Source organism: Takifugu rubripes, chromosome 12 (genome assembly GCF_901000725.2).
Source record: "Takifugu rubripes chromosome 12, fTakRub1.2, whole genome shotgun sequence".
Classification (NCBI taxonomy): Eukaryota; Metazoa; Chordata; class Actinopteri; order Tetraodontiformes; family Tetraodontidae; genus Takifugu; species Takifugu rubripes.
Window position 1 is genome coordinate 8,680,218 of NC_042296.1, and position 27,011 is coordinate 8,707,228.

General features: G+C 47.6%; 1 protein-coding gene, 1 long non-coding RNA gene and 1 other non-coding gene across 6 annotated transcripts; 2 read left to right on the top strand and 1 right to left on the bottom strand.

Annotated features, from left to right (window-relative positions):
- Positions 1 to 830: 830 nt before the first annotated feature.
- LOC101076089 (collagen alpha-1(XIV) chain-like) lies at positions 831 to 22,173 on the bottom strand. Of its 4 annotated transcripts, none has more exons than XM_011618896.2 (47): positions 22,063 to 22,173; positions 21,299 to 21,396; positions 20,557 to 20,673; positions 18,705 to 18,848; positions 18,264 to 18,347; positions 15,276 to 15,434; positions 15,064 to 15,183; positions 14,682 to 14,846; positions 14,412 to 14,573; positions 14,141 to 14,316; positions 13,733 to 13,859; positions 13,475 to 13,620; positions 13,182 to 13,311; positions 12,776 to 12,915; positions 12,538 to 12,664; positions 12,261 to 12,400; positions 12,051 to 12,183; positions 11,929 to 11,973; positions 11,678 to 11,817; positions 11,270 to 11,399; positions 10,825 to 10,947; positions 10,406 to 10,555; positions 10,210 to 10,326; positions 9,917 to 10,066; positions 9,115 to 9,189; positions 8,549 to 8,688; positions 8,246 to 8,369; positions 7,674 to 7,817; positions 7,324 to 7,488; positions 7,212 to 7,250; positions 6,910 to 7,048; positions 6,696 to 6,838; positions 6,519 to 6,628; positions 6,272 to 6,430; positions 6,120 to 6,197; positions 5,914 to 6,000; positions 5,402 to 5,455; positions 5,099 to 5,194; positions 4,957 to 5,010; positions 4,817 to 4,870; positions 4,675 to 4,728; positions 4,371 to 4,442; positions 4,173 to 4,208; positions 4,020 to 4,086; positions 3,661 to 3,927; positions 3,440 to 3,595; positions 831 to 1,702 (listed from the first exon to the last, which is right to left on the bottom strand). In XM_011618896.2, the coding sequence occupies exons 2-47, from the start codon at positions 21,369 to 21,371 to the stop codon at positions 1,488 to 1,490; spliced, it is 5,526 nt and encodes a 1,841-aa protein (XP_011617198.2). In that variant the 5' UTR covers positions 21,372 to 21,396; positions 22,063 to 22,173; the 3' UTR covers positions 831 to 1,487. The 4 variants fall into 4 exon arrangements, with proteins under 4 accessions (XP_011617198.2, XP_011617199.2, XP_011617196.2 ...); XM_011618897.2 differs by having other exon boundaries at positions 831 to 1,669; positions 18,264 to 18,350; XM_011618894.2 differs by having other exon boundaries at positions 18,264 to 18,350.
- Positions 22,174 to 24,913: 2,740 nt separating this feature from the next.
- LOC105418699 (uncharacterized) lies at positions 24,914 to 27,009 on the top strand. The gene is made up of 7 exons (XR_003890375.1): positions 24,914 to 24,928; positions 25,200 to 25,387; positions 25,775 to 25,869; positions 26,042 to 26,078; positions 26,357 to 26,390; positions 26,580 to 26,629; positions 26,861 to 27,009. It is a non-coding gene; the product is annotated as an uncharacterized lncRNA (long non-coding RNA).
- LOC115251880 (small nucleolar RNA SNORD52) lies at positions 26,115 to 26,183 on the top strand. Its single transcript, XR_003890394.1, has one exon. It is a non-coding gene; the product is annotated as a small nucleolar RNA SNORD52 (small nucleolar RNA).
- Positions 27,010 to 27,011: the final 2 nt, after the last annotated feature.

A 27,011-nucleotide genomic window follows, 5' to 3' on the forward strand; every position in this document is an offset into this window, starting at 1 on the left:
CCTTATTCACACAAAGAGGACCTGAACTTGATGCTTTTCTTTTCCACTGTTGCAGTGATCCTTACTGGTACCAGAACCACTCTTATACCAGGAGTAAGGTCCCAGTATAACCAGTGCACCTATCCTCTCTGTCCCAGAGAACATCATCACACTGGTTCTACTGGTTCAACCCCCAGATGAGCTGGTGATGCCTCCAGAGATGATGGTGAAGGGCAAAGGTCAAGACAAGTAACAAGATAAATAAATTCATTTGGTCTCCTTGCATGACACACAAACACACACACACACCCCAGTGAGTTTGTTAAGTGTCAGCATTAAATCTAGATTTCAGCGCACGTGTGAACCGGATTAAGGCTCAATCAGAAGAGAGAACAGTCTTTGTCTCTCCCTGGTGGTGCACAGGCGGTACTACACTAGTCTGTTTATCTCTAAAGCCTTTATGAAACACGAACGAAAGTCATGAACTCAAATGCAACGTTGATGGAACTGACAGTTTGAGGAAGACTACATTGTGAGTGAGGTCCTGGCTGTGGCTGCCTGCTGCCCCACTGTCCCACCTTTAGGACATTACTGGATTTATGGAGTTTGTGAGTATTTTAGGGAGACTTTTTAAAAGTTCGGTCAAAGGTGACAGGAAGATGAGGGGGTAAACGGGGTGTGTTTTCAGATGTCTGGCTGGTTTTCACCCAGACCGTCAGTATTCCAGAGTAACCGGTCATTAATCCTCTCACCCTAAAACTGTCTGTCAGGAGGTCCAGAATGAGCTGCTGGTTCCCAGTCTGTCCCAGTCCAACCAGTAAGACTGGACACATTACACACAAAACAATGACAACAGGTGTGTTCGCATTTATTGTTCTTAGAAATCAGTAAAAAATAAATTACACTTTCAATCATCTTTTTAGTTCAGGAGTGTAGAAAACAGTGAGGAGAACATGGACGTCCACAGGTGACTCACAGCCGATCAATAACAAATCAATGCGTTTCTGTACTGGAGCGGGTGACAAACGTCACCATCAAACAACAGAAAAATTCATCATTTTCAGTCTGGAAAACAAAATTTACTGAGAAAAGCAGGTTAAATAACTGAATAAACGGATACATGAAAAATACACAAAAACATGCAGAACTGTGCATAAATAACAAAAAAGGAAACCAAGCTGGAATTTTGACTCCGGGCGACGTTTCCATGATGGAATTTAATAAAATCTTCAAACAGGAAGTGCTTCTGATCCAGTTTGGAAGAACTGGGAGCAGTGACACCCTAACTCACCTTCTGGGAGCCAACCTAAGCCCCGCCTCTTTGGTGGAAATGCAGAAATTCAAAAAAAGGATTTGAGACTAAATGACGGAATCTTTGCTGATTCTTTAAAATAATCATGGTGCTTCTCTGAGGGGCGGGGCTTAATAAAAACACGATTTAGCTGCGCAGCTACGGTCTGTACGTCAGGCATTTATTGATGAGCCTGTGGCTGCAGAGGACTATGGAATCAGCCTCCACGCGCCCCCTCCACACTGCGTACACCACGATAGGCATCAGTATCGTCTGGGGACAGTGCAGGGTCATCGGGTGCCACGGGACGAGGTGCTGGGTAGTTGGGCTGATAGTATCGGTACGGGTCATCCTCCTCCACCTCGCCGTAGTTCGGGAAGATGTTGGCCGGCAATTGGACTGGGGGGACAGCGCCGCCATCAGTGACATCCTCTGTGTAGCCAAACCAAGCGGCAGGAAGAACCAAAGCAGCACGCCAGTCAGAGAGGCACAGAATCAGTGACCACCCAAAACAAAGATGGCTGACCACCACCTCCACCACCACAGGCAGCAAGGGTTGGTTGGACGTGTGATTGGGTAAACCAGACAGGAAAAAGGTCAGCAGTGAAAGGAAGGAGGGTGCCACAAAGGTCAGGTATAATCCCACCTGTTCCCAACCAAAGGTGCTTGACCCTCACCCTCCTCCAGACGTGGACAAGTGAATCAGTGAAATACCGGTTGGAGGTGAACAAATGAAGTAAAAGAATTAAAGAACCATATGACCAACATGCTGTGGTAACCTGTAACATCAACACACACAGAACCCTGGAGCATGGAGCAGTTTGGAAACATTCCAACAATAAAAAGATTCATGAGCCTTTGTTGTCCAGTTGTCCTAACCCTACCCCTACTGCTAACCCTAACCCTTACCCCTATCACTAACCCTACCCCTAACCCTTACCCCTAATCACTAACACTACCCCATCACTAACCCTACCCCTATCACTAACAGTACCCCTATCACTAACACTACCCCATCACTAACCCTAACCCTATCACTAACACTACCCCATCACTAACCCCCAACCCTTACCCTACGCCTATCACTAACCCTACCCCCTATCACTAACACCTAACCCTACCCCTATCACTAACACTACTCCTATCACTAACCCAAACCCTATCACTAACCTTACCCCAATCACTAACCCTAACCCTACCCCTATCACTAACCCAAACCCTACCCCTACCACTAACCCAAACCCTACCCCTATCACTAACCCAAACCCTACCCCTATCACTAACCCTACCCCTATCACTAACCCAAACCCTATCACTAACCTTACCCCAATCACTAACCCTAACCCTATCACTAACCCAAACCCTACCCCTACCACTAACCCAAACCCTACCCCTACCCCTATCACTAACCCAAACCCTACCCCTATCACTAACCCTACCCCTATCACTAACCCAAACCCTATCACTAACCTTACCCCAATCACTAACCCTAACCCTACCCCTATCACTAACCCTACCCCTATCACTAACCCAAACCCTACCCCTACCACTAACCCAAACCCTACCCCTACCACTAACCCAAACCCTACCCCTATCACTAACCCAAACCCTACCCCTATCACTAACCCTACCCCTATCACTAACCCAAACCCTATTCTTAACCTTACCACTAAGCCAAACCCTACCCCTACTCCTAACCCTTAACCCCATGCATATTTAGGCAGTATTTGCACTTTCATGTAAATATCTTCCTGTTTCGTGCATTAGAAGGTTTGGGTGAAGATCCAGCAGAGATACCAGAGAGAAGAACAAAGTTCCCTCAACAACCAGAGAGAATCCTCAGTCATCAAGAGCAGAGACGAATGCAAATCAGAACTCCAGTTCTGGAGTTTCTGGAGTTCAGAAACACATTCAAACACTACTCTGATCAACTGGTAATGTTGACCAAAAGTTTAAAAAGCCACGTTAGCTTTTTCCTTGTTCAGATAATGAAAACCATTGACCCCGTCCCGATCTGTTGCTGGGTCAAAGGTTATTCTTTTTATGGGGTAGGCGGTTGGAAAACTGCCCCATTTTTATGTAAGTGGGTCATTTTCATCACATTTAATGGGGGCATTTTTGTACCTTCCCGAGGAAATGTGTTAGCATCCTCAGGGGGACCTTATGTACCTCCAACATTGTAGCCCACACACGAGTTTGGATCGCAATAGCCGGGAGGTCCAGAAGAGCCAACAGGTCCAGGAACTCCGGGTCGTCCGGGGGGTCCTGGATTCCCAGGTCGGCCTGAAGGACCTTGGCTGCCGGGTCTTCCCTGCCCTGGAACACCTAAGGGGGCAAAGGATCTTGTAGAGTCTGGTTTATGAGCTCTGAACTGGATGTTTTTTTCTTACCAGGTGGTCCTGATGGTCCTCTGGGGCCTTGGAGTCCAACACCCTGAGATCCCTTTTCACCCTTTTCTCCGGGTGTGCCTCGTTCTCCCGGTTGACCATTCTGTCCATTCTGGCCAGGAAAGCCAGGTCTTCCAGGTGGTCCCTGTTCTCCTTGGGTCCCTGGAGATCCAGGCCTGCCAGGCTCTCCCGGTGGTCCTGGCACAGTTCGGATGGACACTGGTGGACTGGGAACGTGGTTCAGGACGGCGCTGTAGCGAGCCATGTGACCTGATACGAGGAAGAACCATCATCAACACCTGAATCACAACCTCCATCTGATCGCCGTGCTACTGTGCTACAGACGTGGAACGGTTACTCACTCTGGATGAGCTGCTCACACACCTGCCGGGCGATGGCCTGGACCGACGCCGTGGACTGGACATCACCCTGAAGACCCCCCACAGAGGTCCATCATTAATATTTCTGACCAACCTGAAGCCACACAGAAGATAGTCCAGGTGCTAAGAACTCACCCGTTCACCCTTCTCTCCTTTACCTCCTGGTAGACCCTGAGGACAGAAAGGATGTGAACATAAACATGGGACTGACACAAAAACACACACTTGTCCTGCATCTTCTGAGCTCGGGAGTAACTCAGACTCCAACTGACATCACTTCCTGCTGCACCTTCAGACCAGTGACCACTGTGGTGACCTCTGGGCCTTACTCACCGGAGGACCCAGCTCTCCCTGTTTGCCAGTGGGGCCCGTGTTACCTTGGGCCCCTGGTGCTCCTGGAGTCCCCTGATGATAGACAGACAGACAGATGAGGGGGGTGAAGCTACTGATGAAAACATTTAGTGTCAGGAAACAGAGAATCCATCAGGTTCAGCTCATAATCCTGGTCTGCAACCCTCCAACAGGGGGCGCCACTCAGGCTCCTCCCGTTTAATTTTTACCCACATGAAGAACAAATCAGTGATCAATGACGGCAGCTTTTACTGCCTGATCGTGATCCTCGATCATACAAACTCACGATGGTTCCGGATGGACCTGGTCTGCCTTGGGGGCCGTCTTTGCCTGACAGACCCTGTTGAGGGAAAAACACACAAAGAGTCCATCAACCAGGCAGCAGCACGGTGGAATCCAGGCTAATTCAAGCTAATTCAGCTTCTCACTCGGGGTCCTGGAGGTCCGTCTCTGCCGGCAGCTCCAGCTCGACCTGGAACCCCCTGAAGCAACGACACGTCAGACTATTAAAACCTTCTCAACTAAACATTTATTACTAAATAAATACAGTAAATACAGTTCTGTTCACCTGTGCGCCCTGCTGTCCTGGCTCACCCTTCTGTCCTCGCTCTCCTGGACTTCCCTGAAGATTATTATTAATAATTAATCATTTCATTCTGTTGTCTTCTCACCTGAATGTGATCAATAGGTTGAATATTGATTAGTCATACTGCTGGGCCCATGATGGAGCGACCACTCGGGCCTTGGGGGCCTTGAGGTCCTTGAGGTCCTGGAACACCAGTTTCACCTACTGGACCAGCTGGACCCTTGAGAGAGGGGGGGGGATTCCTCAATAATCTTAAACATACTTGTTCTTTCGGCTCATTAAAGCTCATTTCAGTCATATGAAACTCGTCACCTGTTGTTTTTCTGATTTACTTTAACGATAAATAAGTTTGAAACGTGGTTCTGCTGCAGAATCAGCTGTTGACCCTGATGACGTTAGCTCGTTAGCATGCTGCAACATAACTTACGACTGGACCGGGCTCTCCACGGTCTCCTCTGGCTCCTCTGATCCCTGGACCGCCCTGTTAGACACAAATAACAACAGCTAATTGCTAATTTGATCCATAAACAAGTACAACAGGCTTCAGGACTGAGCCCAAGGTCAGAGGTCATCTAGACTCTGGGTCCGTCTGGCTGGTTGACCCAGTCAGTAATAAGAATAATACAGTTTATTTATTAGCACCTTTGTTGCACTCAAGAAGGCTCTACATGATAAAAATAGAAGATAACAGAGATAAAAGCTGTAAGTAAATAGTTCTGAAGCACGAGTTCAGAGTTAATATGGATGTTAGCGGCTTTGCTCTTGATTATAAAGATCAAACAGTCAGTAATTAAGTGTGTACATAACTTAAAGATCAGTCATTTGGCTTGTAGCTACATCAGAGATAGTTCTAACAAATCAAAGCAGATGTCATGTGACTGCGCAGTCACATGACATCTGCTACATCTGTGAGTGCGACTGTGTTTGTGGACGGCTCACTGGTGGTCCGGGGGGGCCGGGGGCACCTTTGCTGTCCTGGGTGCAGGTGCAGGCTTTGGGCATGGCTGGACAGTCGGCCTCCTTCCTCTGGGGAAGAAAACAGGGAGAGCTGAGGGTGACCCCCCACTGTGACGGTGACCCCCCACTGTGACGGTGACCCCCCACTGTGACGGTGACCCCCCACTGTGAGCAGACTGGGACCTCACCAGTCCAGGAAGTTCGCAGCATTTGTCTCTGCTGGCCCACAAAGTGCTGCAGGCGATATCGAAGATCTGGAGCTGGAACTGAAGAAGACAAACATGAAGGTGAAACCCCGGGGAGCCGAGACCGGTTGGATTTGGCGTCCGCTCGTCCTCACCGGGGCAGAGTTGTCTTTATTCCCTCTGGAACGGACCATCCTGCCCAGAACCACCACCCCGTCCCTGCTGATGTTCCCCGCTGCGTTGATGCTTTTCTCCGCCACCATCCTGCAGTCGATCACCACTTTGGCGCTCGTTTTGCTGATGGCGATGTGGAGCTGAAAACCAGAGTTCCATCCAGAGCGACGTCAGCAACATTAGCATGTGTGAACGGATCTGAACAGGTGGAGCACTCGGTCATGTGACCTTGTGGAAGCTGCCGTAGAACAGCTTCTGGATTTCGGGTCCTTCGAAGGTGACGGTCTGGAACTCTCCCTTGTAGTCGTTGTTGAAGAAGGTCAGAGTTTTCCCTCCGTCTGGAGAACGTCAGCAGTGAGTTCAACAGATCGGATTCTCACTGCTGGTGGGTTTGAGGGAACTCACTGTCCACGATGACTCCCACCAGCGGCTCCTGGTTCTTGTCGAGGACTTCCCAGAGGGCGAAGGGTTCCTCTGGGGTGTCAGGCAGAAGCCTGAAGAGCAGCGTGATGGTGTAGTCTGAGGGTAACCCTTCAGGGTGGATGAACCTGCAAACCCAGACGGACCCAGGTCAGAGGTCTGGTGAGGTGTGTGTGACGGTGGTAACCGACAGATGTACCTCGTGGGCTGAGCCAGGAAGGCGTCAGCCTGCAGGTGGAAACAGGGGAAGCTGTTGAAGGTTCCAGGTACCATGGAGACACCAGAGACGCTGCTGTAGCGACTCTCCTCCAGACCGAACAGCTCCATCATTCTGAAACCTGGAGACACCGAACGTCAACGTCAGATCCTCTTTACGCTCAGAACGCCGCCGGCTCGGCTCGGCTCGGCACGCCGGTTCTCATCTCGTCATCGTCGGGGAAAAAAAAAATCTCTATCATTTTTAACTGATCAAATCTGGAGGGTTAAAGTTGGACCTGTTACCTGGAGTGGCGCTGTCGCCCATTACCCCCGACGGACACGCTGAAACAAACACACATCCTCAAGTCAGCAGTCACATGACACATCCTGCCTTCTTGTAACCGTGGTTACTCACTGGCCGTAGCAGCCTCGCACACAAAAGTCACCAGCTCCTCCTCAATCTCTTTGAAGGCGTCCAGGTGGTCCACGAAGAAGACGTGTCTGGTACTGGGTTTGCTGGCGATGCTCACCAGCTCGCCGTAATCAGCGTCGGCGAAACCGATGGCGAACACGATGTAGCCTTTAAGGTAGGAGACACCAGGAAATAAGATCCAACAGCCGGAGTCAGAGTGCAACGTCTGTCCGTCTGTCCACTGCTGATATAGTCCACAGACGCATTAGAATCACAAAGGTCAGAAGCTAACGGGAATTCAAACTCTGGCCTCCACAGTCCTGAAACATCCAGCAGGAAGCCTGAACTCTGACCTTCTCTCTGCATCTCCTTGGAAACCTTGTTGACATCATCCTGAGATCGGCCGTCCGTCAGCACCAGCAGAACTTTGGGGACACCTTTCCTGACCCCGCCCTCCTCTGTGAAGATGTTGTCCTTCACGTGCTGGATGGCCCGACCTGATTGGACAGAGGAAAAGCTCAACCCATCCCATCATGTTGAGGTGGATCCTGGTGAACTGATCTGCTAGCATCACAGCCTCCTCGGTGGATCAGCAGCAGGCTGAATATTGATCGCACGGGAACTGATCAACCAATGAGCTGCCACGTGAATCCTCATCTGAAAACTACGCTGGTAAACTCATGGAAATAACCTGAACGTAAAACATCATTTACAAAATAGTGCATGTTTAGAAAATAAGTGTGAAACAAAAATCTACAAGTTCCAACCAAACGGTGGAATAGTTGACTTTTGTTGGTTGATTTGCTTCACGAGTGCCTTGTAATTCGGCCTCCACGCCACTTGGTGGCGCAGTTTTGTGTTTGCAAGACACATTCAGCTCATTTACAAGGTTCTGGCTGCCGAACCATCTGTGTGCGTGAGAGACCTGTTTTGGTGTTTCCTCCCTTGTAGGAGATGCTGCTGACGGCCTCCAGGAGACGCTCTTTGTCGCTGTAGGAGTTGAGCTTGAACTCTGTTCGGGGGTCGTCACTGAACTGGACGATCGCCACCTGTCACATGACACAGACGCGTGTCACAGACAAAGTTCAGAGGTCAAATTTGTGTTGTTTTTTAAAAAAAAATCAAACGTCTGTATTCAAGTCACATATGATCAGAGAGGCGTTAACAATGAGGTTAGAGAAGATCCGCCCAGAACCCTAACCCTTGGAGGCCGTCACCCCCCTGGTACCTGTGTGCCGTCTGGCCCAATCTGGTCCAGAGCCCCCACAGTGCTGGACAGGAAGCGGATGATCTTCAGGAAGTTATCATCACCGATACTCCAGGAGCCGTCCACCAGGAAGACCAGGTCGGCTCTGGCTGCCTTACACACTGGACAGGAAGAGGAAGAGGAAGAGAGACAGTAAGAGAGAAACCCAAACTCCCTCCTTCCATTCCCACATCCCTCCGTTACTCCTGAAACACTCCTGTCTGAGCAAACAGCCTAAACGAGGGTCTTTGTTCAGTCTGAGGGGAACATGAAGAACATTCTCAGGACGTGTGGACACATGTCCTGTACATGCTGCTTCCTGAAACTCATAAACTCTCTTCTGGATTAGTGGGGGTCATGGAGGTGCCAGTCTGCCTGCCTGTCTGTCTGTCTGCCTCTGGCTGTCTGATAACCTGCCTGTCTGACTGCCAGCCTGTCTGTCTGACTGCCTTTATCACAGCCTGCAAATGACACAAACCAACAAATATCAAATTATGTAAAAACAAAGAGTGAAAATCACTGAAAACTCAAGAAGAGACGTGAGTCACCCTCTTTGGGGGCGGGGCTGGTGGGCGCCGGCGTGGTGGTCGGGGGTCTGGTGGGGGGCGGCGTCGGCACAGGCACTGGGAAGAGAGAATCCACCAAAGGCATCATGGAGTGAAAACCTGCAATCACGAGCTCAGCAGTCGTAAAACGGTCGGTGCGCCGCAGGAGCCTCAAATTAAGTGAAACAGGTGAAACACATCTGTGATCTGAGCACCTGTCTAATTTGAGTCTGATGACAGAATCCATCACTTTATGATGGGAACATGGAGAATCTCTTCAGATTTAAAACCAAATAAAAACAACCAATGAAAGGAAACCGAGCGGCCAATCACATCTCTGTCTTTGATCCACGGTCCAAATACAGGTGAGTGTTGAGTGAGGTGACAGTAAGACAGGTGACAATTACAGAAACGCTAGCATGGACATACATGTTGTGGTCCCCACAGAGGCTGTAAATATTTCAGACTGCGACCAGCTGAACAGCAGCAGAGGCAGAGACACGATGGTGCAGAGATCAAAGCTCTTTTTGATCGTCTCCTTGCTTTCATATTGCCACCAGACAGCTTGGCTCCATCGTTTGTCACAGCTAACATGAGGACCTTCTTGACTCAGTTATTTAAAGAGCTGATGTCACCTTTGTTCCTGCAAATCTGATTCAAATGTTTTATCCCAACAACTGAAGCCTCCAGGGTGGGGGCGGGGCTAAATGATCCTTTTACACGCTAAAAAAAAAAGAAGCGATGAACTAGATCCAGTTTGAGGCTGCCTGCGATCCCGATGTGGTCCTTTGAAGCGTGAACTCACGTGTTTTCTCGGTGGCGGTGACGGCGGGTCCCTCGAAGCCGTCCTGCAGCTGAGCGTAAACGCTGATCTTGTAGCGCGTGTTGGGCGTCAGGTTGGTGAAGCAGTGTCGGCTGGTCCCTCCGCTCAGCCTCCGCTCCTGCTTCTGACCATCTGCAGGAGAAACAGAGTGAGTGAGTGAGTGAGTGAGTGAGTGAGTGAGTGAGTGAGTGAGTGAGTGAGTGAGTGAGTTCCCCATCAGGAACGTGTGGAGGAGCTCAGAGCTGAAGTCTGGTGTTCAGCAGGTTTACACTCACTCAGCAGGGACTCGACCAGCAGCCTGTAGGTGCTGGCGTGGCGCTGAGGCTGCCACTGGGCGCACAGGCTGGTCATCCTCACCTGGTACGGCGTCAGGTTGCTCACCCCCAGAAACACTGGATGAAGAAAAGAATCAACCCTCAAAACGCGCTGCCGCCGAGGAACAGAGGAAACGCGTCTGAAGGTTGGACTCACGGGTCTTGGCCCTGCCCGACAGCGGCTCGCTGGGCCCGGTGCTGTACGAGGCGATGACCTTGACGCTGTACTCTGTCCCGCTCAGCACGTTGACCAGCAGCATGGAGCTCACGCCCTCCCCCACGAAAGTCTCCAGGGCCGGCCCCGGAGCTGCAGAGGGCACCGGATGGGAGTCAGGGACGGAACGCGTCAGCGTGACATGCAGAAAGAAAGTGTGACTCCATTTTGATGTCATTTCCTGTCTGACGTGGATCAACGGCTACGTAAACACACTTTCTGCAGCTGTGTGTGAGCATCTGCTGTTACCATGGTGACCAGCAGCTGGAAGACTACAGGGAGCAGGAGGGTCATAAAGGTGGAGCAATATGGACGTTTAGTGTGTGTGTGTGTGTGTGTGTGTGTGTGTGTGTGACACACACCAGACAATGGCTGGTAAATGACCCTGTAGCCCACTGCCGGGGACGGCGGCGCATCCCAGCTGATCCTGAAGCGGTTGTACCATTCCTCAGATACTTGCAGGTTCTGTGGAGCCGACAGAGGAACTGCAGGACACGGAAGCACGTGGTGAGAGAACGTGTGTGTCAGGAACATTGATGGAAAACCCAAAGTTCTTTCTCCGTCCAGCCTCTTTTAGGATTTAAAGGCTCCCAAGAAGAACGTACAGCTTATCGTGCGAAAGGTCAAAGGTCAGGTTGAACCCAATAGTGATTTAATTGATCTGTTTCTGGAATGTTCCCCCTGAATGTTGATGGAGATCTCGCCTCGTGTTTCATCCCAGATGACTGAAATCTAATTAAAATCTGAGTGGAACCTTATAAAGAACAAGAGCAAAAAACACAGGGTAAAAAATACAGAACGTCTTACGTGTTCGGTCGATTTGCGTGGTTGTTGGCCCGTCTCCATGGTGATACACTGGTGTGACGTGGATTCTGTAGTCTGTGTCTGCCAGCAGAGGCTGCAGAATCAGGCTGTTCTGGCCAACAGGAAGAACCCTCTGAGGGAACAAACATCGTTGGCTGAAGATCAACAGGCGGGGAACAACACAGCCATCATCATTCAAACATCAGAAGATCAGGTGATCAGGGAGACAGGTAGGAAGGGAGGTAGGGAGGAAGGGAGGAAGACAAGGAGACTTGGTGGAGAATGAGGAAGGTCAGGAGTGTATTCAGGGAAAGTTTGATGAGAAGAAGTGGGACAGAAGAGAGCAGAGCGGCTTCAGGACATCCAGCGGGGATCATCTGGGCCCTTTTAATGTCCCCCCCGTCCTCTTACCGTCTCCTCTTCCCCTCCATCGCTGCTGTAGCTGAGTCGATAATGTTGAACATTTGTGATGTCGACGGGCTGCCAGGACACACGCATGCTGAACGTGGTCTTCTCATCGATCCTGATGTTCCTCACAGCGAACCGAGGAGCTGCAGGAGCAGAGAAACACGCGTCTGACGCTCGTGTTGAAGACGCTGCTGATCTGATCTCTGATCAGCCAATCAATATTATTAGTTCTCCACGACTGCAGAGGCCCGTACCTTCTGTGCTGGTGGTTGTCGTAGCAATAGTTGTTGTAAACGTGACTACAAATGAAACAGAAAAGTGAACCAGCTAGTTGATGATGAAAGAGCCCATAAAAAGTCCAGTCAGGTGTATTTACCTGTGGATTCTACCAGGGTGACCTCATCGCTCTCCACCTCATTATTGTACATGGCAGCGAGAAGAACCTCGTATTCAGAACCGGGGCTGAGTCCTTTGATGACATAGGTGTTGATGTTTCTGTCCACCAGAACCTGAAGGAGAGCAGACAAACGGACACGTTTCTCAGCCAGTTCCTTCAAAATGCTCCAGATGAAGAAAAACCACACACATCCTCGGGGTCTCCTCCGTCTGTGGGCGACCAGATGAGTCGGTACAGCACCACGTCGCTGGCTGGGTGTTCCCAGGACACCCTGAAGCTATCTGTGGTGACGTCACTGCTCCTGAAGTCCAGCGGTTCTGGAACGTTCTCTGTGTGCAGTGGTTGAGGATAAAGTGAGACAGACAGAGCAGCAGAGGACAGTGAGACAGGCAGCGCGTTGAAACAGTATAACGCTGCCAACAAGGTCACCTGAAGGGCATTTTAGATAAAGGTGAGAAAGTCGTACTTGTGAGGAAGCTGTCGCTCACGGCCTCCGCCCGTCCCTCATCATACAGGGCAAACACTCCGACTGTGTACTCCGTCAGAGACGTCAGGTTCCTCAGCAGCCAGCTGGTCACACGGCCAACGTCCACCTGCTCACACAGCCGACACCTCTCACTTTTCACAAGAATGTGGCTGGAGTTCATTAAAGGAAGTGAGGTACGAGCTACTTCCTGTTTGCGCTCACTGCCTCTGGGTCTCACCTCGTTGGTCTGGACACCGTCCGCCTTCACATACATGATGCGGAAGCCGTTAACGGCGTTGGAGTTGGAGTTCCAGGTGATCCGTGCAGAGTTGTGGGTCACATCAGAAAGGCGTAGATCCACCGCTGGACTCAGAGGAACTGAGGTGGGGAGATGAGGACCACGTCAGTACGAGTCCACAACCAAATCATAGTTTCAGCAGAGTCAGGTTCTCCTGACGATCTTCTGCACGGATACTCAGGTCTTTCTCTGGGGCTGCTCCCGCCCGTTGACAGAGGACACGCCCACCGCCACGGAGGCTCACACTGCTCATGGGCACCGATGTCGATCAACACGCAAACGAGCATGTAAAGCTGTGCTGGTCGCCTAGCAACAATGCCGCAGGACATCAAGAGTCGAGACTCACGTGTTGTCTGCTGGTTGGTCACAGGGTCACTGGCCTCCTCGCCATACATGGCGTACACAGTCACCGTATACTCCGTGGCCGGGATCAAGTCCTTTAGCTCCACCTCATTCACTGAGCCATCCACCTTGACCTGCGCGCACACACACACACACACACAAGCCTTTGATAACCCTTCAACACCATGAACCATCATGTCTGTAAGCAGAGGAGGAAGTGCAGCTTCTACAGAAGATAAAATGAGCAGGCCCATGTGGAACACATGCACACACACACACACATGCACACACACTCACCTCCTTCTCATCGGCAGGGTCTTCCTCCGTTAGGGGGGCGTAGAGGATCATGTACCCAGAAGCCCCTTCGGCTGCCTCCCAGCGAACAACCATGTTGTTGTGAGTGATGTCCCGCAGCTCCAGCTCCTTCACCACTGGGAGCTCCACTGCAGCACGCCAGGAACACAGAGATGGAATGTTTCACTTCCTTTCTGTCATTTTACTGGGTCTTATTAGCACCTTATGGGGGGATCAGGGTCCTGAAACTGAAAAACTCACACGTGGTGGCGCTCCCTCTGAGGGCTGAGCTGGCTGAGCTGCGGTACACGGAGAAGATGGCGACCTGGTACTCGGTTAGAGAGTTCAGGTAGTCCAGCTCCACGCTGGTTTCTGTCCCCTGAACCACCTGCAGACAGACCCGGATCCTTGGTCAACGTGAATAATACATTCAACTAACCTTCACAAAACCGTTACAAAAAGCAGAACCATCAGAACTTGGCCCGTTTATCCAAATCTAATGGACCTACCTGACTTTTTGGATTGAAAGTTGCATCTCTGTTAAACTGCGTCATTACTAAATGATGTTTTAAGTGTGTTGATCAGCATCCAAACTCATATTTGACTGGTGTTACAATGGTTTTAATCACTCAGGTGATCTCCAGGTGTAAGACAGTCAAACATCAGCACCTTCTCATCAGGCTGTCCTCCACTGGCAGGGTAGTACACCACGCGGTACTTCTCCACCTGACCTGGCGCTTGCGTCCACGTGACACGGAAGCTGCGAGCTGTGACCTCTGACACCTGCAGATCACTGGGAGGAGACACAGCGGCAGGTGGGGGGGCGGGGTCGACTCTACCTGCAGCTGAAGCAGAAGAACAGCCAAGCCTTCATGATGGATTCAATATAAAATTACAGCTTTTGGTCCTTATTTTCCTGATCACATGACATCATTATGACCTTTCATGTGCTTGTAGAGCGTCTCCATCCGCTCACAGATGGTCCTGGTGAGGAGGTCCACGATGTCGGCCATCACATTAAAGTCCTGGACATTGTAGACGTGAGTGTCTTCAGAGGATGAGGCGATGGCGTTCAGCTCTTTCTCGTCCGCGTTCTTCACACCTGAAGGGTGGAACCATTATTGGCTGAACTGAAACGTTGACACCAACCACGGTGCTGATGACCGATCAATAACCAATCGCCTGTCTGGCCTGGATGGTGAGTGCGTACCGATGGCAAACACTTCCACCCCAGCATCCCTCAGGCTCTGTGCGGGCAGAGTCACATCGTCCTGCGACTTTCCGTCGGTTAGCAAGATTCCTATCTTGGGAACGCCGGGTCTGGATCCGGACTCTGGTCTGAAGCTGTTCTCCAGGATAAAGGTCAGAGCCAAACCTGAGAAGAAGAGCTGGTCAGACCACCTGCTTGCATAAAGCAGCAACGGTCAATGATTTAGAAATGATTGTTTCTGTTTTTCATCCTTGAAATCTGATGTCAGCTCTGAGATCTTCAGCTCTGGCCTCATGTTTATGTTTGACCTCATGGCTGGAGTCACCAGCTGGATCCTGATTGGCCGATAACATCATGTGATGGTTTTGAGGGCGTTCTCTACCTGTCAGCGTGTTCCCTCCCTTATATGGCAAGTTCTTGGCGGCGTCCATCACAGCCCCTTTGGTGGCATGAGTGTTCAGGTGCCACTCGATTCTGGGCTCTCCGCTGTACTGAGCCAGACCTGAGATGAACAGGTGATGTCATCATCATCATCATCATCATCATCATCATCATCATTATCCTGGTATCAAACACACTAGGAAACAGACTCACCAATCCTGGTCCTATCAAAGTCCACATCGAAGGCTTTGACCAGGCTCTCCAGGAAGGCCCTGACCAACCTGAAGTTGACCCGTCCGATACTCCAGGAACCGTCCACCAGAATAACAATATCTGCGATGGCTTCGGTCCTGCACATAAATGCTTCTGGAACTAAACACACAAACAACGTAGAGTCAAAGCGTTCAGGCCTGGAGGACTCCTGTTGGTGGGGCTGCTCGGTTTAGATGTTTTTACACAAATTATTACGCTTTATTTTCACACTCACATTCAAAAATTCCACAAAACCTCCTCACAGACACCAGGAATCGGACCCGCAACCTTCTTGCTACGAGGTAACTTTGCTAAGTTTGACACATTACATCTTTTGGACACTAAGTTTATCTTTCACACACACACACAAACGCACACACCTGTGCACACACACACACCCACATGTGCGTGCATGACTGCACACGTGCGTGTGCATTCTTCAGCCGCCTTCATTCATCACCCACAGAATTTACAGTGTATCGTAACAGCGTGATGTAACAGCGTATCGCGTAAACAAGTCTCTACAGCGTTGGAATTTGAGGCTCCGCCCCCTGGCTGTGTTCCAGGTGACACCTCTAATGATGATCTTCACTTTATGTCATCTCCAGCTCACATGACAGATTTATAAAAGCTTTTCTGGGGTTTAAATGGGATGAATGAAGCTGTTTCCAGAAGAAGGTGTTTAGGATCTGTCCTAAATTAGAAGCCTGTTTATGGGATCTGCTTCCTCCATGTTCTGGGATCAGTCACAACATGCTTGAGAATAAATCACAGCAGAGTTGGTTTCTCCTTCAGAATGATGTTGTCTGACACCACATAGATATATAGAAGCTCCTCTGGGAAGATGGAAACCCCACAAATCTTCAACAAAGCAATTATTTAACTCTTTCATCTCAGAAGAGCCGAACCTTCTCCAACATCCTGGGAGTCTGGCTTTGATGTGTTCCAGGAAGGAGCCATGTGGCTTCTGGACACCAGCTACAGTGGACAGAAGCACAGCAGGAGAAATGTTCTAACAATGACAGTTGTGTTCTGTCTGTCTGGACAGAGTCCACTTCACTTTAAGGGGCAGCTGTTGGAGAAGATCTGCTCATGTGGATCAATGTGACAGGTGAACAGGTGAATCAGCACAGCTGACAAGTTCAAAGACACACATCTTCCAGGTTCCCGGAGGTGACAGTCAGGTTAATCCAACAGCTGGAGGCCCACAAGGTCAACAACTGCAACAGGAGGTCAATCCCCACTGGGTCAAAGGTCAGATGCCTCTGAACACCATCTGACATTTTAACTGAGGGTCAAAGGGTCACCTGAGTTCACTAAATCACTATCATCCTTATTCCAGTAGAACCAGTTCATTTCTCCCATCTGTCCCAGTATAACCAGTCCAGTTAGTTGATCTGCACCAGAATGGGACCTTCTGGACACACCTGTCCTGCAACTACCTACAAGTAGTTGACAAGGACATAAAATGAAGGTTCGGTTCAGGTGAAAGGGCCAGAGGGTCTTCTTTACTAGTCAGTCACAAACATTCCAGAATGTTTTGTGAGCTGGTGTGTGTGTGTGTGTGTGTGGGGGGGGGGGTGTTCAGTCTTATTTAGTGCCTTTGCCTGAAACATGCAAATCAGAATCTATGAGTTCCTCCAGATCTCCCTCAAGATGGATCAATGGATCACATTCTGATTGGGTTCATCGATCAGATCTGAGGATCCTGATCAGGACCACCTACAGAGTACAAGCCAAGGATGAAGGCAGATCTTCATGACTATATGACTGCAGCAGCTGCGGGAGGAGGGACACACTCATTCCTGAGGTACTGGTGGGAACACAGCAACAAAGGAACCTTCTAGTTCAGTCAACTGTCTGAGGTTCACCTCACGTTCTTCTACTGGACGTATGTGAGATACCTGCTGGTGTCCTTCTGAGACCTTTAGACAGAATAAGATGGTGGAACATTTGTCTTGATCCCATCTGAAGCAGCGCTGAGAATGTGAAGCTCCTGAGCAGATGGAGGTGATCAGGCAGAACGGAACTTTCATCACAAAAGTGATCTACGGCGATCTACTTTCTGCCGGGGTGCTTTCTTGCCTATGGGTTGATTGGATCTGCATCTTTAACGAGCCCGATCATTAGATCCCACCATGGTAACACTGGGCTCCCCTTCTTGGAAAACATTGGAAGACTGAACCTGTTTGCATTTTGGGTCCGGATTCTGGCTTCAGCTTAACAGAACTATGAGATCACCTGACGTTTTTCCAGATGTCTTCTGAAGCACAGATCCATCGGTGAGATCACGTGGACCGAAGAATCGATCAAAGATCGGTAATCCTCTAAAGGGCTGAGATTTTACTGGGTGCAGATTTGTTTTTTTTTACTGGAAGCTCAATATGAGCCATTCAAAGAAGTCAGGAAGGACTTTGGGATCAGGACAGAACCAGAACAGCAGGAATTTCTGCTGATGTTTCCTTATGCTTGCTGGTTATTCCCAGTTCTGGAGGATTCGGTTCCTGGTGACCAGGTCTGCTCTGGTTTCTGACAGCTTGCTGCTGGTCTTCTTTCTAATGAAGAAGTTTAAAGATAAATATCTCAAATCTTCCGAACTGGTTGTCCAGATAATCTCAGATAATCCCAGATAACCTTGCAGACAGGTGTTTTACCTGTGAGGATCCTGACCTCCATCCACTGTCTCACCTCTCAGAACATTGACTGTTAATTGATCGGAGTCTGATTTCCATCCAGGAAATTCCCGATGGAAGCAGCTGAGAAACACGCTCGCCCACATTAGGGTGTCGTTCGCTTTGAGCTAAATTAGGCAACTCGGCGGTAAATGTGACTCAATCCATCCACCTCGCTCCGCTTGGATCCTGAGTTTAGATCTTTTTTGTGACCAAGGTTGAGATTTAAAAAGTGAGACTGAGTCCAGAGTTCTGGAAGACCCGTCCTGGTTCTCACCTGCTGGGATGCTGTTGTCCTCCTCAGTGGCGCCGCTGTCCTGAGGCCTCTGGGATTCCATCCTCTCCACCGCAGTCGGCTGAGCTGCTGGGATCAATTAGACATGAACGCGTCATTAATGATCACAGATGATCTGGTCAGGGAACTTAATGAAACAACATCCAACGAAGAAAGGTGACAGTGTCCGTGTTGCCACAGCAACAGTTGATATGAGCTGAATGTGAGCCTGAGGACTAGCCAGAAAGAAGTGTTACACCTGTGGAGTACCTGAGATTTACAGAGGACAGATGAGTCAGAAAAACAAATGAGTCTGACTCCTTTAGTCTTCACCTTCATCGTTTCAGAGCTGCTAACCTGACTTCAGCTTCAGCTTCACATCTGTTTGGTGAAAGTACCTGAAAACAGCACTCAGGTGACTCCGCCCCTCCACCCGTCTCTTACCTTCATGTTTGGCGTGCAGGGGTCTGCTCTGCTCACTTCCTCTCACTGCGATGATCTGAAAGTCGTAGTCTTTGGAAGGGTCGAAATCCTGGATGAGTAGCTTTGCTTCCTGCTTTGATACCTGGACCTCCATCTGATCCCCACCTGGAACACAGACAGACACAGTCCAGGACTGAAACGAGTTTCCATCGTTTCTTGAAAAGACCGACGTGGTGTCAGAGTCCTGTGGGAACCGTTGGGATCCTGCTGCTTCTGCAGAAACAGTCAGGTGACCTCGGAGGAAACCTGGTTTCTTCCTGGAGTGGTGTTTGGTCACCACCATCTTCATCACAATCATCATCATCGCCACCACATCATTATCATCGCCACATCATCATCATCGCCACATCCTCATCATCGCCACATCATCATTACCACATCATCATCACCACATCATCATCATAACCATCATCATCATCGCCACATCATCATCATCACCACATCATCATCATCATCACAACATCATCACATCATCATCATCACCATATCATCATCATCATCATCACAACATCATCATCATAACCATCATCACATCATCATCATCACCACATCATCATCATCGCCACATCCTCATCATCACCACATCCTCATCATCGCCACATCATCATCATCACCACATCATCATCATCATCATCACCACATCATCATCACCACATCATCATCATCACATCATCATCATCACCACATCACCATCACCACATTATCATCATCACCACATCATCATCATCATCACCACATCATTATCATCATCACATCATCATCATCGCCACATCCTCATCATCATCACATCATCATCATCACCACATCCTCATCATCACCACATCCTCATCATCAGCACATCCTCATCACCACATTATCATCACCACATCATCATCATCATTATCTGGTGATTTGATGATGTTTTGGTTAAACATATAATAACAATTCAACAAAACAGGACATTTTGACTTCAGCGACCTGGAGCACCAGTTCATCATGTTGCTCATGTCTTTACAAAAATGAAGTCATCTTCATCAGAGCCACAGGAGACGATCTTCTTCTTCGCCCGGGGCTGCGCCGACGCCATGACTGGAGTTTGAAGCTGCTGTGATCTGTGCAGACTTGTTTCAGGAACCAGGCCAACAAGCTTTAGAGAAAATGTCAGGATGCTTTCCTCTTCTGTCAGAAGAGGAAAGAACGTTCTGTCTGCATGTTCTGCCCAGAACTCTGAAGGACATTCCCTGCACGCCATCTTATTTTCCTTCCTCTTCAAACTCAATAAAATCAGTGACCAGTGAACAAAACTTGAAGCCTTAAGGTTTTGCTTAAGATGAAGGACTAGTGACATCAGCGCTGAGGAACATCTGGAATCACTGTCTACTTCTGCTCGAGGTTTATTCCTGTTAAAGGCAATTGCTGCTTTTGCATGTATTCCTGAGTGGAACGTCCCGGTTGTTCCAGAGTGACCCCAGAGTTACATATTTCAGATGCTCGACATGTTTGAGTTGAGTCATGACAGATTCGGGATTGACCAGCAGATGTTATTTTAGGCTTTATAATTTTATGCTGACTCATGTCCTTTTTCGTTGCTTGTTTGTTCTTAGTGTGAGTCTTGTTATTCCCTCCTGACCACCAACGACCAACCTGATTCAATTAAATATTTGAAACCTTGATGTCAGTAACTGACGCTCGGCTGCAGGTGGCGCCAACAGCCGAGCAGCTGAAATGATTGAAAACCTGATCCCATCTCAGATGTGAGAGGACCTGTGGGACCAGACCTGGGGTCTGACCACATCCTGATACCAACAGACAAAAGGAAGCTCGGCACTCTCACCTGGCGCCGCTGCATAAATCACGCTGTAGCCATCAAACTCCCCCTTTGGCTCTTTCCAAGACACTTGTAGCTGGGAGGGGCTTAAGACTTTGGCACGGAAACGCCGTGGTGACGAAACTGGAAAGGAAGGCAACATAATCATCATCAGCTACAAATCAAAGAGAGCGGAGAGATCGAACCAACAACCTCGGTAACATTGCTCAGATCAATCCAGGGAATCCTCAAGATCTCTCTCTCTGTTACACTCCCAGTTTTATTTATTTGTTATATTAAATCTTTCTGATCTCTGCTTAGATCAGATTTAACATTGGTGAGTAAAGCTGTTTTTTTTTTACTGAACGATATTTGAGTGAGGTCATGATTTCAGGATTCAGGGATGTTATCTGCAGACAGAAGCAGGCGTGTTTGTACGTGTCATCAATCCTGTGTTCGGATTTTATCCAAACAGAACAGCTCAAAAGACATTCAATATGTTATTGAAGATGTGCAGAAAAGCTCCCTCAGCCAATCAGACGTGGAGCCAGAGACCTCGAAACTGTTAGCAGAGAGGAAACCCTGCATGAACACCTGAAGAAGAGGAACAGTCACAGGTCTGCAGTCCTCTCTGTAGGTTCTCAGCTCTTCTAGTCAGGGTTTCTTTCTTTCCCCACATAGTTGCTTTTGGCTGTCAGGCAGGAATGCTTGTAAAAAAACATATCCAATAATCCTGGAAACCCATCGGAATCTGGCCCCGCCCCCTTACCTTGGCCATGTGCAGCGTGTGGAAAGAGCCAGACAAGCGGCAGACATCGGACCAGTGTGACCCAGAACCCCATCCTCAATCAAGTGTGAGCAGAACACCTGAGGCAGAAACACCAATGAATCTGTCCCATAACCACTGAAAACCCAACAATCATGTCGGAGAGCTCATCATCCAGGAGACGTTGTGGAGGACCCAAAGAGCTGAAAGGTCTCCTAGCAACAGAACCTGTGTGAGAAGCACTGATTAAACAGTTGAATCTGTTTTAGTTTGTTGGGAAGAATCAAGCCTTCAAGTCCAGACTTGCATATATGTTTTAATGAATATTCTAATTTAGCTGATTGTACTAAAGCGGTTTAACATTGTAAACAACTTCTATTGACAAATTAATTGTTGGCCCTGACTCGTAAAAATAAGTTGAAATTGTTGATTTAAATTCTTCTTTCAGTGAACAGCATGTTATTATTTACTTGAAAATATCTTGTTTTAATCCGGTTGAGTTTCTATAAACGCGGATTTAATATGAATGATAATAACAAAAGCTTTAAAAGTCGCGCGCACTCACCCAAAAGTTCCCGCCACAAATAATTTTTTCATCATCGATTAAAAATGTCCTTTGATTTATTTTTGTTTTTCACCTGAGCGGAAGTTGAGGTGAAATCAAACGTGCACAGGTGAGACCCGCGGGGCACGGGGCAGCAGTCACGCGCCTGGTTCTGATCCTTTGGATTAGATGGTGTTTGTGGCAGATTCAGATGTTCTCCTACCTGCTGACATCCGTCGGACCCACAGCTGCAACTCCGTCCGTCCGCCCGCAGATCCACTCTGATCCACTCTGATCCACTCAGCAGCGGATCTCTGACACCCGTCCGTTCGCAGGATACCGGAACCGCCCAAGCCTTTCAAAATACAAGCCTGTTCAGAGCACTTCAATAAAGAGGATTTATAATCATCAGGTCATGTGGGATTGGGGCAACATTTTCCCAATAATGTTGCATAATACGGAGCCCGTTTCCATAGAAACGGGTTCACAAAGGTCACTCAATGGGCTGATGAAAGCTGATGCTTTTCTTTAAGATATCAACTTTAACTGTCAGTGATAGTTAAAAGTGTTCAATCTGCACTTTTATTGCTGTTAACTTTGTCTTTCCTGAAGTTTGATCCAAAATATTTCTGCCTCATTCATGTTAAAACTATATTTTAAGGCACACATTTCGATTTCATGCTGAGCTAATTCATTTGGCTTTTTACTTTTTACAGCATTACAGTTGAAACAGTGTTGAAAAATAATAAAAACCGGAGACACTGATGCACATTTTTCATTGGTTTGCAGTTAAACTTTATTGATGTGGTGGACAGGAGGTCCATCAGAACATCCAGGGGCTTGCTCAATTGCCCGGTGGTTCTGACAGATCAGGTAGCCCAGCAGCTCATATTCCCAAGGTTTCCAGGGTCTCAGCAGGATGGAGAAGATACAAGGAGATCACACAGGAAAGAGCTTCTCTGCATTTTGAAAACAGGACCAATATCTGCTGGTTGGTCAGACAGGTGAACAGACAGGAGACAACTGGAATCAACAGGTTAACATCATCACCCAGTGTGATGCGAGCAGGTTCAGAACCTGCAGCAGCTACAGAACCTGCTCACCCCCACCTCACCTTTCCTTTGAAGAGGAAGCTGCTTCATTTCCTGTGTGAGACAGCTGCTACTATCTAACTTGACGTTAATAGAGCTGCTCTCAGTTGAGACTTGCAGGGACTGCTGGGTGTTTCCCGCTTCCTTCACCATCCAGGCCTGCAGCTACTCATTCCTGCTCCCTGGTTCAACGTGAGCTGGGGCACCACACATCTGTCTGCAGCCTCAGGGCCAAAGTTCTGTCCCCCCCATCCCCTTCCCCTTCCATCCTAGATTCCTCTCTGCACAAACTCTAATCAAACATTGAGCAGACACACATTTTGGAAATGAAATACATATTTTATAAAACACAATTTCAAATCCTAAAATGAATCTGCACAGGCTTGTTGAAGAGATGCTGGAGAATAAAAATTTGCTGAGAGACAGAAAACAAGACGGAAACTGATCTACCGGTAGGGGGCAGTGTGATGGTTTCTGCTACTACATTTGGAATGAAACTGTTCCTGAGCATCAGAAGAGTCTCCACCAAATAACTACTGTTGCTACACTCTGATAGTACACTCCAATTACTGTTGTTATACAATGATGCTCTATTAGGAGGTGCTGCACTTTATAGTGTGCTCTGATTACTATTGCTACACTCTGATTGTGTGCTCTGGTAGAGGATGCTGTTGCTACAGTACATCTACAAAAATCTGTATATTTTTTACCTCAATTCAGATTTTCATTCAAATTTTCTTTCCAAGCAGTTATTAAATTAAATTATAGGATATAAAAAGAAAACCAAAGAGGGAGATAAGGTCAATTCCCCATTGGGAGCAGGAAATACTCTCTTTATATCAGCTTTTTTGATCTGTCTCCTTAAATTTTTTATAAGCTCAGTGCCTGATATTTTTAGTCACAATTTCCATGATTAGCCTCTTTATAATGGACAGCCAGTGGATATTGTGGGATTCCCATTATACAGTAATGGCATGTTTATATTAGTGTCCGCTTATTTCTCCTGGTGTAAAAACACACAAGGCTGTAATCTACAAAACTACTTGTTTTATAACTAATTTTAAGTCTTAGTTCATGAAGGATTTAATATCACACTGCTGACCTGTTGTCACACCTATATACCGTACCTAGTTTTTTCATATAGTGAAAAAATGGTGACCAGTTCTACTGTCTAGTGCAGAGGTCGGCAACTCAAAATGTTGAAAGAGCCGTATTGGACCAAAAAAAACAAAAAACAAATCTGTCTGGAGCCGCAAAAAATTAAAAGCCTTATATATGGCTTATAATAAAGGCAACACATGCTGTAAGTGTCTATATTAGCTGTATTAATCTACTTTCCAAATGATAAGTAGGCTACAAATACATAAAGAGCATTCATGATTAAATGTTTATGTTCCCTGCAATGCATCCTGGAGAGAATGACGCACCACGTGACTAGTCTGCTGTACGATGGTGCTTTAAGTTTAACTTCCATTATAATGAGATGTTGAAATTAAATATTTATTATACATATTTTTACAGCATTGTAAATCTTTAAGAATGTTTGTCATGTTTTTCCTCCTACAGAAATTTTATTAAAACAAAAAATATATTCACACCATGTTTTTCCATTTTCACATTTTTGAAAAAGCTCCAGGGAGCCACTAGGGCGGCACTAAAGAGCCGCATGCGGCTCTAGAGCCATGGGTTGCCGACCCCTGGTCTAGTGTCTAATGAAGTGTATCTTTTCAGTATATCTCAACTTCTTTTCATTATTATTGTTTTTTTTTCTTTTCTTCGCTAATGAGGTTGTGACACAGTATAACTGCGATCCATCCTAAAGTGGTGGGTAGATTTTTAATATAGAGGTATTTAATGTACTTATCCATTATTAAACTAACTGCTTTATATCTTATGGACGTGTGACCACTGATAGCCACGTGACCAGTATGACGGGAACCAGTTTGGCGGCCATTTTGTAAATGCCCTGATGAAGGCCTGTAAGGGAGAAACATGTTGGTATGTTTTTATGATTCTGTAGCCCTCATGAAATAAAGACTTTTATCATTTGTCCCTCTGAGTGCCTCTGGTTTCCTCAAAGGCAGTTGGATATGTACATTGAGGAGCACCGGAGAGACAGTATCTTTTTTTTTTCTTTTAATCATTTAAAAAAAGAAATTCAAAGCCTCTTCCGCATTCCATGCAAGTCTTTTTACCTAAATATCGCATATAGTTGGAGACTATTATGTTGACATATTGACCAGTTGAATTAATCTTCAGTATCCCGCAGCAAAAACGACGGATCATTTTAAAAAGGCAGTATCGTGGACAGCTCACACGGCTACTGGAGGACCTCGGTATATAAACGTCCGCCGTGCGTTTCCCCAGCCTCTCCGTTGCGGCCGTCGTTTCAGACTGTTGTGAGGATGTGATCAGCTCGTTTGGGCCAAATTAATGCTTAAAATGGCACGACGGAAGGTAAGTCGTCTATATTTGACTGGTTTTAAGACTTTCTGCGTTTTTCCAGACTTCTTTTAAAGGCCCGATACACACGTTATTACAGTCACACGTGGTGTAGTGGTGACACAAACTTAACAATTCTAACTTGGAAGTATTTATCGTTCCATTTAAGCTTTCACTCGTAGTTAAATATCGAAATACTGCAAATTAGGGTTGTCGGATGTAAGCAAACGTTTAAGTATTTGGTATCTATATTCGATGCTTCAGTTTTAATTTCAATTGTGCAAAAACGATTACGTTTCAATCTGTAAACTACAGAAATGTGGATTTAGTAACATGCAGGAATCAACTAGGAACCGTTACAACTTAGCCGGTTTTAACCTGAAGCACTGTGTTGTGTTGCAGGCTGTTCCGAGATGACTGGATGACCCGGTCCACTAGCTGTGGTGCCTTCATGGCCACTAGCTGTGGTGCCTTCATGGCCGCTGAGATGGCCTGATGTGAGTATCACCATGCTGAGTGCTGACCATGTTACTGTGCTGCTATGATGAAGCATTAGACTAGAGTCTCTGATCCTCATGAAGTCCTTTCACAGTGCACTGAGCAAGCTTCTTTCATACTCTTTACCAGCCAAATACCGGAAGTCTCTAAACCACAGCTTTCTGTTGACAGGTTTCACTCGCCGGGTCGCCTGCCGGAGCTGCTCCTGGTGAGTCTGGATTAGGGCTGTGCTCGGGCCGACATGTGGAATGATGATTTTGCAGACTAGAGTCTCTGAAAATCCTGAAGTAGCTTTCTTTTATTGCACTGACCACATGTGATTCCCACCAGACCTCACTGGCTTTTTAGTCTTAATGAGTTTAAAGTAAACTGGAATAAATAAATCTTCAGTAAATGGCTTTAAAATGCCCTCATTGGTTGGCAGTGGTTGCAATAAAATGAGCCTTGTCAAATATCTGGCTGCTCATGTTGCTGTCTTGTTTTCAGGTTGTTGGCCTGTGACTGGAGCTGCAGCTCTTCTGTAAGTCCCATTTCTAATCTACAAAGAACATATGTAGTGATCACACACCAGTTGGGTCGATGATGATTCAAATATTCGGTTCGACTGAACATAGTGAAGTTTACTCGCAGCGCACTGAGACCCTCAGACTGTCGGGCAGATTAGTGTGCCGGGCTGGTGACAAAAACACTGACGTTTCTCTCTCATCAGGGTGGATCACAGGCTCAGGGTAGAAGAACTGGGAGGAAATGCTGGAGCAGGTCAGTTCTGCAGTCATTTTTGGCATCTGCTAATGTTTTCATGAAGAGGCAGAAGCACCCTGAGAGCACGCAGGGCTAATGGCCAGATGTGCCAAATGGTTGGCATCTGTTGCTGGTCAGTTTAAGTGGATGGTCACATGACAAGGCAACAGATTATTGCTAATAGACAATGTTACGTCCAGTTTTAACATCCTTTTCATTGTAACTGTAGAAGTTCTGTTTTCCCTTTAGGTGGTGAAACTCTGGATGGTGATCTGGTGGACGCAGGATTTCAATTCAAATGGATCAACTCACACCGATCCCCTGTTGAAAAGCTCATGAATGATTTTTATGGCTTGTGACAGATGTCTGAAATCTTTATTAAAGTGTGTCTGTTCAAATG

What these genes read in the sequence shown, in the direction of transcription:
- LOC101076089 (XM_011618894.2), bottom strand. Translation starts at nt 21,371, where the DNA reads ATGGGGTTCTGGGTCACACTGGTCCGATGTCTGCCGCTTGTCTGGCTC. An exon ending in GGTGGAAGTGTTTGCCATCG is followed by an intron (nt 14,574 to 14,681) that starts GTACGCACTCAC and finishes TCCACCCTTCAG; the next exon opens with GTGTGAAGAACGCGGACGAG. An exon ending in GCTGCGAACTTCCTGGACTG is followed by an intron (nt 6,001 to 6,119) that starts GTGAGGTCCCAG and finishes TTTCTTCCCCAG; the next exon opens with AGGAAGGAGGCCGACTGTCC.